General features: G+C 38.0%; 1 protein-coding gene across 2 annotated transcripts; it reads right to left on the bottom strand.

The window, feature by feature from the left end:
• Nucleotides 1-17: 17 nt before the first annotated feature.
• Nucleotides 18-11,774, bottom strand: mettl2a (methyltransferase 2A, methylcytidine). 2 transcript variants are annotated; one of them, XM_077495415.1, is made up of 9 exons: nt 11,585-11,774; nt 11,343-11,431; nt 3,976-4,232; nt 3,789-3,838; nt 2,208-2,268; nt 1,985-2,124; nt 1,538-1,644; nt 1,148-1,213; nt 18-334 (listed from the first exon to the last, which is right to left on the bottom strand). In XM_077495415.1, exons 1-9 carry the CDS (start codon nt 11,725-11,727, stop codon nt 174-176), a joined length of 1,074 nt encoding a protein of 357 aa, XP_077351541.1. In that variant the 5' UTR covers nt 11,728-11,774; the 3' UTR covers nt 18-173. The 2 variants fall into 2 exon arrangements, with proteins under 2 accessions (XP_077351541.1, XP_077351550.1); XM_077495424.1 differs by lacking the exons at nt 11,343-11,431; nt 11,585-11,774 and adding an exon at nt 11,068-11,097 and having other exon boundaries at nt 3,976-4,257.
• Nucleotides 11,775-12,831: the final 1,057 nt, after the last annotated feature.

The following is a 12,831-nucleotide window of genomic DNA, read 5'->3' as shown; positions in this document are numbered from 1 at the left end:
CAAACAACAAACAAACAAACATTTACTGACATGTTTTATTGATTTTGTACGTACAAAAGATTAAATTAGATTTCAAAATACTGATAAAAACAAAAACAAAAAAAAAACGCCTTGTTGAGTTTATACAACAAAGAACAACACATGATGGCAGTTAATGCAGCAATGACTCGCTATCAAGTTGAAGTGTGTTCCTCCTCTTTGTTCCGCCGGTACTTGCACTGGATCCACACCCTGTACATGGTGAGCTGCTTGCCGCGGTTCACTTGAAGCCTCCGATCCACCAAGTTCTCCATCTTCCCCAGCCCAGCCTCAGTGAATATATCGTGCAGCTCATCTAGAACCAAGAAACATCAATTTAATCATACACTGTATGCAGAGTAGAGGTGACCCCTGAATGGACAAGCCTTAAAGGGATAGTTTGGATTTTTTAACATGAATCTCAATTTGATCCTCACCTCCAGTGTGTGCGATCAGCACTGACTTACCCCTGACAGCGTTCGGTGACACCAGTTCTGGTCCGGCGTTGGACGAGAGGAAAATAGTCCAGCAAGCTGGCTGGGGTCTCGGAAATAAAGCGTTTTTCTTCTAAAAACTATTTGTTTTCAAAAGTGTGATACATTTCCATCACAATACTCTTTTCCGAATAAAATCAGACACCATTACCGCCAGCCACTACTTTTCTGTTCGTTCGTATCACTGCGCGGCGCCCTGTAGACAGCGAATTGACGCACTGCTACCAGCTGATCCTTCCGCCTGAAGTTGTTTGCCTTTTCGGCGGAAGTATCAGCTAGCTGGCTGCAGTGCGTCGGTTAGCGCTCTACAGGGCGCCGCGCAGTGATACGAACGAACAGAAAAGTAGTGGCTGGCGGTAATGGCGTCTGATTTTATTCGGAAAAGAGTATTGTGATGGAAATGTATCACGCTTTTGAAAACAAATAGTTTTTAGAAGAAAAACGCTTTATTTCCGAGACCCCAGCCAGCTTGCTGGACTATTTTCCTCTCGTCCAACATCGAACCAGAACTGGTGTCACAGAACGCTGTCAGGGGTAAGTCAGTGCTGATCGCACACACGGGAGGTGAGGATGAAATTGAGATTCATGTTAAAAAAGCCGAACGATCCCTTTAAGTTGCAATTACAACAACTAACCTTGCGTAAAAAAGTACACTCTGGTTCCATCTCCACGGACATAAAAGTTCTCTGACAGACACCTTCCTGAAAATAAATTTTTGAAAAATCATAAAACATATACTCGATCTTTTACGTATCATTGATTACAGTGCATTTTTTTGTCTGTTATTGGGGAAATTATCTGATGCAGTCAACTGTCTTTACATTATAATTGTACAGGCAATGTTTATCGTAACATTTTCAAATTTTTTTTTTTTTTTTACTGTCACTCAAGTGCAGTACTGTAGCCTACAGGGCTCATTAGCGCATTTCTTTGTTCATAATGACGTCATTTGAGTGCCGTTCTATTGCACCGGAAGTTAGTTTCCATTTCCAAGTCTCCTGCAATGCAGCATCAGGCCGACTCACCTTTCTTAAAACGCAACTGTGCCATATCGTAGCGTCCGTAGTCCCGCAGCAGCATCACCCCGCCGGGCTTAAGCAACCGTGCCAATCTGCCCACAGATGCCCGCATCCTGAGATAAAGAAGCAGCAATTTATGTGCATTAATTTCCTAAGAAACGACTATAATGGGGAAAACTTTCAGACTCAGGGGGCACATATGATTTTTAATGGATAGGTGGGGTTAGTCATCTGTAGGCGAGGTACAAAAAACTTTTCCTGAGTCAAATAATTTTTCAATGAAATAAATCACTTAAAAAATACATTTTATTACACAATTTTAATGGGAAATGGGTATGCAACAAATAGAAAAACTATTAGAAAACTATTGACAATGTAAACGCATGGTGAGCCGGATTAAAGAACAGAGCCCATATCTTTCTTCGCCCTGGATTGATTAACAGGCATCCATACTTGTCGGGATGCAACGCTGACAGCACGAAGATGAGCACCACCACATCAAGGCTTCCATCTGGGATGGGGTAGGCAGCACCGTCGTCACTCAGGTCGTGCACGAAGGGGAAGCAGCGTCTGGCGTCGTACTCCGGGTTAGCCTTGACACCAAGAAAAAGAGAGAGAGAGAGAGAGAGAGAGATGTTATTGACGCGATAATGAAATTTTATTGACACGCTCTCACCTTGACTAGCTCCACAGCAGTGCTGGAGAAATCGCAGCAGTACACAAATAGTCCCGGATCGCTGTAGGAACAAATATAACAGTTGCTTTGACTTTTGTTTAATTTCAATTCATTAACTTGAAAACCTCTGACATTAATTACACTTTTTTTCAACCAGTCCATTTCTATTAGGGCTGCTCGATTATGAAGAATATGTTAATTATGAATCACGATTAATTTGGTAATAACTGAAATCACGATCATTTGATTTTTGCCGTAAAACAAGAAAATGTTTAAACGTAAAAAATATTAAGACATATAAATTGCGTTGAAACACTGTAATTATGCAGGTTTCTTTTGGACCAAACAAGATTTGTATTAAATTAGTTATTTTTAAAATAAAGAAATGTTTAAATATACAGTATACATTTAAACAACTCAAAATTAGTATTAATATTTTATTTTTGTTTACGATTATGCCAATTTTGTAGTTGTTAAGTGTAATACTGTATTGAAATTGTAATAGAATTTCAATTAATTGCTCACCCCTAATTTCCATGTATTCTTTGTTTTTATTAAGTTTTTAAACAATTCAGTGATTTCCTTCACTTGCAACTCCATGTAAAAAAATGCAAAAAAAGACACTTTTTTTTGCACAGCTGGAACAGATACATGGCAATTTTAGCTGATTTCAGTGGGAAGAATGGATTTAAATAGTTTACGAAATAAGCTGAGGTACAGGCTTGGTCACAGAATGAACTAGCAAGTTAAGGTAGCACTGTATGTTGTCCGCTCTCACTTGTTCAATCCAATCCACTTTATTTCTACAGAACATTTTATAAAAAAGCGTTTACAAAGTGCTGCACATTGAGATTCACACACTATCATACAAATAAAATATAGTAAAACAACTATAAAAAAAAAAAAAAGTCAATAAAATGCAAAATACAGTAAGTACAATAAAAACAAACAAACATACATTTAAAAAAAAAGTTAAAAAAAATACACACAAAAAGACCCTTCGGACCACACAATTCACGCTGAACTAAAAGCCAAAGAATAAAAGTGGGTCTTAAGACAAGACTTAAAACACTCCACTGTGTGAGCAGTTTGAACATAAAGAGGCAGATTGTTCCACAGCTTAGAGCCAACCACAGAGAAGGACCTATCCCACCCCCTAGTTTTAAGTCTCGTCTTAGGCACCACGAGCTGGAACTGGCCCTCAGACCTCAGTGCGTGCTCTGGAGTGTACTTCTGGAAGAGATCTGAAATGTACGGAGGGGCCAGCCCATTCAAAGCTTTGAAAACAAACAATATGATCTTAAAATCAATTCTAAAATTAGATGCAAGGATTGGCAAAATGTTCAAATGTTTAGGTTCCCGTTAAAAGTTGTGCTGCAGTGGCTTGAACTAACAGCAACCGATAAAGCGCATTGTGGCTAATTCCTGTGCAAAGTGCATTGCAGGCGAGTGGGGGGGAAAAAAAAAAAAAAAGTGTGCACAACTTAGTTTTTAAAAGATAAAAAAAGATTTCACTTTCAATAAAAGACGGAGGTGATAAATACTAGATTTATCAACTGTGCCGACCTGCTGATTGCTTACTTATTTGTCTTCAGGATGGGAAAAACCGTGTTACCAACACCACAGCCGACCTGTCAAAACAGAGCATTACTTCTATTAACGTCACAATCAGGCCACATCACTAGGTACACCCACTGCGGCTCTATAACGTTGTTACATGGCTAATGGAGACAATGCAATACGTACACAGCTCAGACAAACAGCTCACCTCGAGAATACGATACGTTGCAGAAGAACCAGGGAAGTCAGTCGGATTTAAGCGCGTGACATCCCCACTTGCATCCAAACTGAACTGAGGACTGTGATGGTTTCCCGAATCATCGGGATGGGAACGTTGGTCGTGGAGGCATGCCGGTGCCAACTCGGGGAACTCAGTGAAGAGCCAGTGGCGGTCTTTGAAGAAGCGGTTTTCGTGGATTGTGTAGAAGTCGTTCCAGTACTCATTGGCCCGGCTGTCAAAGTCCTCTAGGAGGGTGGGGGGACAGACAAGCTGAGTGGAGGAGTTATGACAACAGTCTGTTTGAGATACTTCATTAGCAGTGTTGCCACAGATACCTTGAAAAGGTAACTTTAGTTACTTTACTGATTATTTGATTTTTAAAAGTAATTAAGTTAGATTACATGTTCCTTTATTAGTTATATTAAACTGCTTAACATGAGGTCTCTCTCTTATATATATATATATATATATATATATATATATATATATATATATATACACACACACACACACACACACACACACACACACACACACACGCACACACACACACACAGTGTTATCACAGATTACTTGAAAAAGTAATGTGATCACTGATTACTCTTCAAAAAAGTAAACTAGTTACTTTACTGATTATGTTATTGTGTCAAAGTAACTAAGTTACTCAAAAAGTACCTAATAAGTAGGGCTGTCAAAGTTAAAGCGTTAATAGATTAATTAATCACAGAAAAAAAGTTAAATTAATCACATATTAACACATATTAATTGCACTATTTTTTGGACCGCACCTGAGCCTTGAACGTAACCGCGGATGTTTACATTGAAGGCTGCGCAGGTCAGTGATTAGGTCAATGCACGGCATTTCCTACGCCTGTTGTTCCAAAATGAGCGGGGTGACTCCAGTTGGTGTGCTCGCTGGTAAATTTCGCTATAAAAAACAAACAAACAAAAAAACACCCCGACGGGACTTTAGATAAAACAAAATTAATTTGCGTTTAATTAATTGCTGAATTGCACCCAATTGATATGATGCTGTTACGTTTCGAGCAAATACACGCATGCATGCAATTGCGTACATGCATTTAATCAATGTTTGCAAATGACATTCAGATAATAAAATGCATTAATGTCAAAATATTACGGTATTTTGTATTTAGTTTATATTACGCAAATACGTGAGTAATTTAGCTGATTAATCAAAATTTAAAAGTGTGATTAATCAGATTAAAAAAATTTTATCGTTTGACAGCACTACTAATAAAGTTACTTTTTAGTACCAATTTCCCCCCTTTGCTGCCTTAACGTAAAAATGACAACCGGTTACTTAAATAATACTTGTGAAAATGCATGAACTTGAAACATGAACATGTTTCTTTGTTTGTTTCTCTGGTTTTACAATACATAAATTGTTGTAGTATAACACATTACACCTGCAGGATAGTTACAAACTGTAACATTACATGTAGGCTGGTTGCAACCAGTGTTGTCACAGATTAGTTGAAAAAGTAATGTGATCACTGATTACTCCTCAAAAAGTAATCTAGTTACTTTACTGATTACGTTATTGACAAAGTAACTAAGTTACTCAAAAAGTAACTTATCAATTACATTTTAGTACCAATTTCCGCCCTTTGCTGCCTTAACATAAAAATGATAACCGGTTACTTAAATAATACTTATGAAAATGCATGAACCTCAAACATGAACATGTTTCTTTGTTTCTGTTTCTCTGGTTTTACAATACATTACATAAATTGTTGTAGTATAACACATTACACCTGCAGGCTGGTTACAAACTGTAACTATAACATTTACATATAGGCTGGTTACAACTGTAACATTTTCTATTTTCTCAAGTACCAGAGCTGAACTACAGTCATGCAGATAGGCTGTATTATTATTATTATTTGATGTATTTTTTTTTATTTTATTTTTTTTACGTAACCAAACCTCCTCCGTTATTTTGCAGTGAATGTCTTTGATTGGTCAATCAGAAGAGCGACAAAATGCCGCTTGTAGACTTTACTCGCGGGTATGAATAACCCAAATGTGCATGTTTACTCCGCTGCTCTCGAGAGATGAGACGCGCACGCCGTGTCATTTGTTAGCTTCGCGGCCAGTTAGCATCACAAACTCAAGCCAACTAGATGGTGAATTACCGGTCACGGTAAAACACAGTCTTTTTCCATGTCTTCGCGTATATCTGTGCATCCTCTCAACTTTAACGGCAACAGTTTTCCTGCACAATTTGCAAACAACTGTATGTTTTTGCATCATATCTGACAGACAGTTTTCTCATCAAACAATCTACTGCGGTCAGGCCAGCCGCCACTCGAAAAGACGAAGTCAAGCCAGTCGCCCCAACGATTGTTAATACTGTGCATTACGGTAACGTGCCGACGTGCCCCTGCGTTGGCCACCTTCAAAATAAAAGCTGGGTAACACCTGGTTTATGGTTTAAAATAAAGAATCATAAAAAAATAACGGTTTGTTATTCCAGAACCAGACCAATTCTGAGGGACACTACACCACCCCAGGTATCCAACCAAAGTACTTTCAACAAAATCTGATGTTGCATTTCAAAATAAAACTCATTTGAAAAATTTATTTTCCGACATTAATCCCTGATTTCAAAAAATCATTAAAAATTCATGGTTTGTTATCCCAGGACCAGACCAGTTCTGAGGGACACTACACCATCCCAGGTATCCATCCAAACTACTTTGAAAAAAATCTGATGTTGCATTTCAAAATAAAACTCATTTGAAAATTTAAATCTCAACTATTATTGCTGATTTCAAAAAATCATTAAAAATTCATGGTTTGTTATCCCAGGACCAGACCAGTTCTAAGGGACACTACAGCACCCCAGGTATCCAGCCAAACTACTTTGAACAAAATCTGATGTTGCATTTCAAAATCAAACTCTTGAAAAATTAAATCTCGACTATTATTGCTAATTTAAAAAAATCATTAAAAATTCATGGTTTGTTATCCCAGGACCAGACCAGTTCTAAGGGACACTACACCACCCCAGGTATCCAGCCAAAGTACTTTGAACAAAATCTGATGTTGCATTTCAAAATAAAATTCATCTGAAAATTAGATTTTCAGACATTAATCCCTGATTTCAAATAATCATAAAAAATTCATGGTTTGTTATCCCAGGACCAGACCAGTTCTAAGGGACACTCCAGCACCCCAGGTATCCAGCCAATCTACTTTGAACAAAATCTGATGTTGCATTTCAAAATAAAACCCATTTGAAAATTTAAATCTCGACTATAATCCCTGATTTCAAAAAATCATTAAAAATTAATGGTTTGTTATCCCAGGACCAGACCAGTTCTGAGGGACACTACACCATCCCAGGTATCCAACCAAAAGACTTTAAACAAAATCTGATGTTGCATTTCAAAATAAAACTCATTTGAAAATTTAAATCTCGACTATTATTGCTGATTTCAAAAAATCATTAAAAATTCATGGTTTGTTATCCCAGGACCAGACCAGTTCTAAGGGACACTACACCACCCCAGGTATCCAGCCAAAGTACTTTGAACAAAATCTGATGTTGCATTTCAAAATAAAATTCATCTGAAAATTAGATTTTCAGACATTAATCCCTGATTTCAAATAATCATTAAAAATTCATGGTTTGTTATCCCAGGACCAGACCAGTTCTAAGGGACACTCCAGCACCCCAGGTATCCAGCCAATCTACTTTGAACAAAATCTGATGTTGCATTTCAAAATAAAACCCATTTGAAAATTTAAATCTCGACTATAATCCCTGATTTCAAAAAATCATTAAAAATTAATGGTTTGTTATCCCAGGACCAGACCAGTTCTGAGGGACACTACACCATCCCAGGTATCCAACCAAAAGACTTTAAACAAAATCTGATGTTGCATTTCAAAATAAAACTCATTTGAAAATTTAAATCTCGACTATAATCCCTGATTTCAAAAAATCATTAAAAATTCATGGTTTGTTATCCCAGGACCAGACCAGTTCTGAGGGACAGTACACCACCCCAGGTATCCAACCAAACTACTTTGAACAAAATCTGATGTTGCATTTCAAAATAAAACTCATTTGAAAATTTAAATCTCGACTATTATTGCTGATTCAAAAATTTTGAAATGCAACATCAGATTTTGTTCAAAGTACTTTGGTTGGATACCTGGGGTGGTGTAGTGTCCCTCAGAACTGGTCTGGTCCTGGGATAACAAACCATGAATTTTTAATGATTTTTTGAAATCAGCAATAATAGTCGAGATTTAAATTTTCAAATGGGTTTTATTTTGAAATGCAACATCAGATTTTGTTCAAAGTAGTTTGGCTGGATACCTGGGGTGCTGTAGTGTCCATCAGAACTGGTCTGGTCCTGGGATAACAAACCATGAATTTTTAATGATTTTTTGAAATCTGGGATTATAGTTGAGATTAAAATTTTCAAATGAGTTTTATTTTGAAATGCAACATCAGATTTTGTTCAAAGTAGTTTGGCTGGATACCTGGGGTGCTGTAGTGTACATCAGAACTGGTCTGGTCCTGGGATAACAAACCATGAATTTTTAATGATTTTTTTAAATCAGCAATAATAGTCTATATTTTATTTTTCAAATGAGTTTTATTTTGAAATGCAACATCAGATTTTGTTCAAAGTACTTTGGCTGGATACCTGGGATGGTGTCGTGTCCCTTAGAACTGGTCTGGTCCTGGGATAACAAACCATGAATTTTTTATGATTTTTTGAAATCAGGGATTATAGTCGAGATTGCAATGTTCAAATGAGTTTTATTTTGAAATTCAACATCAGATTTTGTTCAAAGTACTTTGGCTGGATACCTGGGATGGTGTCGTGTCCCTTAGAACTGGTCTGGTCCTGGGATAACAAACCATGAATTTTTAATGTTTTTTTTTAAATCAGGGATTATAGTCGAGATTGCAATGTTCAAATGAGTTTTATTTTGAAATGCAACATCAGATTTTGTTCAAAGTACTTTGGCTGGATACCTGGGATGGTGTCGTGTCCCTTAGAACTGGTCTGGTCCTGGGATAACAAACCATGAATTTGTAATGATTTTTTGAAATCAGGGATTATAGTCGAGATGTAACTTTTCAAATGAGTTTTATTTTGAAATGCAACATCAGATTTTGTTCAAAGTACTTTGGCTGGATACCTGGGATGGTGTAGTGTCCCTTAGAACTGGTTTGTTCCTGGGATAACAAACCATGAATTTTTAATGATTTTTTGAAATCAACAATAATAGTCGAGATTTAAATTTTCAAATGGGTTTTATTTTGAAATGCAACATCAGATTTTGTTCAAAGTAGTTTGGCTGGATACCTGGGGTGCTGTAGTGTCCATCAGAACTGGTCTGGTCCTGGGATAACAAACCATGAATTTGTAATGATTTTTTTAAATCAGCAATAATAGTCTATATTTTATTTTTCAAATGAGTTTTATTTTGAAATGCAACATCAGATTTTGTTCAAAGTACTTTGGCTGGATACCTGGGATGGTGTCGTGTCCCTTAGAACTGGTCTGGTCCTGGGATAACAAACCATGAATTTTTAATGATTTTTTTAAATCAGGGATTATAGTCGAGATTGCAATGTTCAAATGAGTTTTATTTTGAAATGCAACATCAGATTTTGTTGAAAGTACTTTGGCTGGATACCTGGGGTGGTGTAGTGTCCCTTAGAACTGGTCTGGTTCTGGAATAACAAACCGTTATTTTTTTATTATTCTTTATTTTAAACCCTAAACCAGGTGTTGAGCAGCTTTTATTTTGAAGGTGGCCAGCGCAGGGGCACGTCGGCATGTTACCGTAATGCACAGTATTAACAATCGTTGGGGCGGCTGGCTTGACTTCGTCTTTTCGAGTGGCGGCTGGCTTGACCGCAGTAACAATCTCCACACGACGAATGTAGCTCACTTTGCCGACAGAACTGGCTGCAGCTCACATGTTTTTTATGAAGGAAATGTAGAACTGCTAGCTGTATGCCTACCTGTCTGTTGTGTCGCCTTTGCTTGGAGCTGTATCGCGTTGTGCTGTGATGTAAATTGGATCTGGACTTTTTGTAATCTTTACTGGACACAAATGCGAAGTAATGGCTGTATTTCCAATGAGCAAATACATCCGTTTGTGGAAGTCCAGCTGCTGCTTCCATTGTTTACGTCGTGACGAATTAGGAAGTGTCAATTGTTTTGGCCAGACTGCTAGCGCTGCGGCTCACACATGTTGGTTGGTACAAGTGACCCGTTGTGTCTTTCAGCTGAGAAAACGTGACATGCGATGTGACGTCACTCCCAAAGGCAAGAGAAACATTTTCTCCTCGAAATTATCTTCGAAATGGACAACAAAATTTTGCATTCTACATACATTACGAGATAAAAAAAAAAAAGAAAAAGTAACGTACAGCCCCTTAGGAAAGTAATTTTAATCAGATTACTGGTTTGGAAAAATGAACGCGTTAGATTGCTCGTTATTGAAAGAAACTAATCAGATTAAAGTAACGTGTTAATGACAACACCGGCGACTAATCAATATCAAATCGACTTTAGTCACAGTGAGTGTTCACTTAAAAAAATAAAATAAAATAAAAAAAAAGAAGCTGTGCAACCACTACTAACTACAACCAATGTTAATCTTCTTCTTCTTAATGATAATATTTATTACGCAGTGGTTATTTTGCTCTGATCGGCAACTCGCCACCTAGAGTTATGTTGCCGTTAATCACGCAAGAACTACAAGTACAAATTCTGTGGCGGTGAATGTGTATATATGAGCTTGTGGTGTATGCGCGAGAGTGATACCATATTTGCCACATTTGACTGTTAACGCTGGAGTTAAATTTGCTCTGTGTTGATGAAGTTTTCACACTTAAAGTAGAAGACGACGCGATTACTGCATTTGAAAATGCACAAAGTGTGTCCCACTGCCTGCTAACCCTGCTCTGAGGGTTAGGCTAGTATTGCCAAACAGCCTACTTTTCGGTGGCAAAATAAAATGAAATGAAAGAGACAGAACGGGGTGAAGCAAGGTAGGAACCAAATAAAAGCTTACCAGCAGTCCAGACATCATGCTAAAATTTGCATTCACGACCAGCCTACTGTAATTACGGTATATAGTAGCCGATTCACGCCAGGCCAAGTGTATATCACCCGGCGATTGATCAACCACGGCAAAATAACGCTAGCAGGAGAGGTGCCGGTCACGGCAAATAAATAAGCTCATACCGAGAGGTGGACCCAATAATTTGACAAGTCAAAAACGTAACAAATGCCTCAACTAAACATCCATCCATCCATCATCTGGTGGTTGAAATTAAAATTTAAAACCTTGCTGCTCCGGAGGCAACGGCTGATTATTCTCTTGTACTTTCCTCTTTGCAGCGGCTTCTTGCTCCTCAGTCCACTCCACGTTGTCCCTGTTGACACATTAACGGTCTTTAAATCGCATTACATGACATGTTTATGTTAAATAATAGTTGGTGGTACAGTAGTTTCCAAGGCAAGTGGTTCATCTAAAATACGACCGTTTCGCGGCCAAACTAAGTCCATTCCGGGTACAATTCACCCACCACGCGTTGTGTTGGAAAACCTGCCGGGGGTCAGTCAGAAAACGAGTCCCGAACTGAGGTCGCTTCTCTTCGGGAGCGGACGACTGTAACAGAACATGACTTGATCCGCAGACACCGTCTGCCACCGTGCAGGGCGCCGCCATGTTGGAAAACGACGCACGTCGTTTTCCGGATGTGGCTGCTGGAGACGTTCAAAGACGATCGGAAATTATTAGACTACAATTATTTCGGAAACGTACTACTACAATTTACACTGAACAAAAACTAAAACAAAGTCTCTTCGTGCATTTACACTTGTTTCAATCTTACTTTAAAGTAATACCTGATGTGCTATTACAACAAACATATAGGAGTCGTTTTTTTATGTGTAATTCTAATTTATTTCTCATCACGACTTGTACAGACGATTAGTCGGAAGTTTGCAATGTATCCACTAGAGGGAGACATTTCCCACAATTACTCAGACTCCGCAGAGATTTATTTATTTTTTTTTCCTTAAATAATCCTAACCCGAGCTAGCCAAATGGTGGGCAAACTCGGTCCTCGGGGGCCGGAATTATCATGCAGGTTAATGACGGGTACAAATGGAAAAGAATTGGAACGGAACACATTTTGGAGTATCACTGTAATCTTTTTTTTTTTTTTTTTTTACTGTCAATATACAATAAATTATTGGATACGTTTTGCATTACTTTCACAGTAAAGATGACGTGATGATGTACTCCAGACCTTTGTTGTGATATAACAGGATTTTCTTTATTGCGGGATTTTACTGTAAAATCACAGTTAAATGCTGTAAACTCAAAGGATGCTGTAGTTTATACTGGTGTTTATTGTGATATTACAGGGGAAGTTAATTACAACAAATTACCGTAAAATATTACTGTTAATTACTGTGAAATGCTAGTAATTTTTTACAGTATATAGTCAGATCGCCATTAAAGAGATTCTTTACTCCTTGAGTCAGCTGATTCCAATCAACATGATCGTTATCAGGCTTGTGCAGAGATTGCTGATGCTCTGATCATATATCAGCTGTGTTGGGGGAAACATCCAAAACCTGCAGGACTGCAGCCCTCGGGGACCAAGTTTGCCCACCCCTGCCCTAGCCCCAACCCCCAAAAATCCGCCACTATAAACTCAAGCACCTTTGTTGACGTAAATTACCATCAGGCATTGGGTTAATTTTTCATGACTGTGAAGCTTTTTTTTTTTTTTTTTTAAATAAACTTTGCTTTTGTTTTTGA

Source organism: Festucalex cinctus, chromosome 1 (genome assembly GCF_051991245.1).
Source record: "Festucalex cinctus isolate MCC-2025b chromosome 1, RoL_Fcin_1.0, whole genome shotgun sequence".
NCBI classification, from domain to species: domain Eukaryota; kingdom Metazoa; phylum Chordata; class Actinopteri; order Syngnathiformes; family Syngnathidae; genus Festucalex; species Festucalex cinctus.
This window is presented reverse-complemented; position numbering and strand designations above follow the sequence as displayed.

Excerpts from the sequence above, each read along its gene's own strand:
- mettl2a (XM_077495415.1), bottom strand. The coding sequence starts at position 11,727 with ATGGCGGCGCCCTGCACGGTGGCAGACGGTGTCTGCGGATCAAGTCAT. Across the intron at positions 3,839-3,975 it reads CAACGTATCGTATTCTCGAG|GTCGGCTGTGGTGTTGGTAA; the intron begins GTGAGCTGTTTG and ends CTGTTTTGACAG. Across the intron at positions 1,645-1,984 it reads TCAGCGTTGCATCCCGACAA|GATGCGGGCATCTGTGGGCA; the intron begins GTATGGATGCCT and ends TCTTTATCTCAG.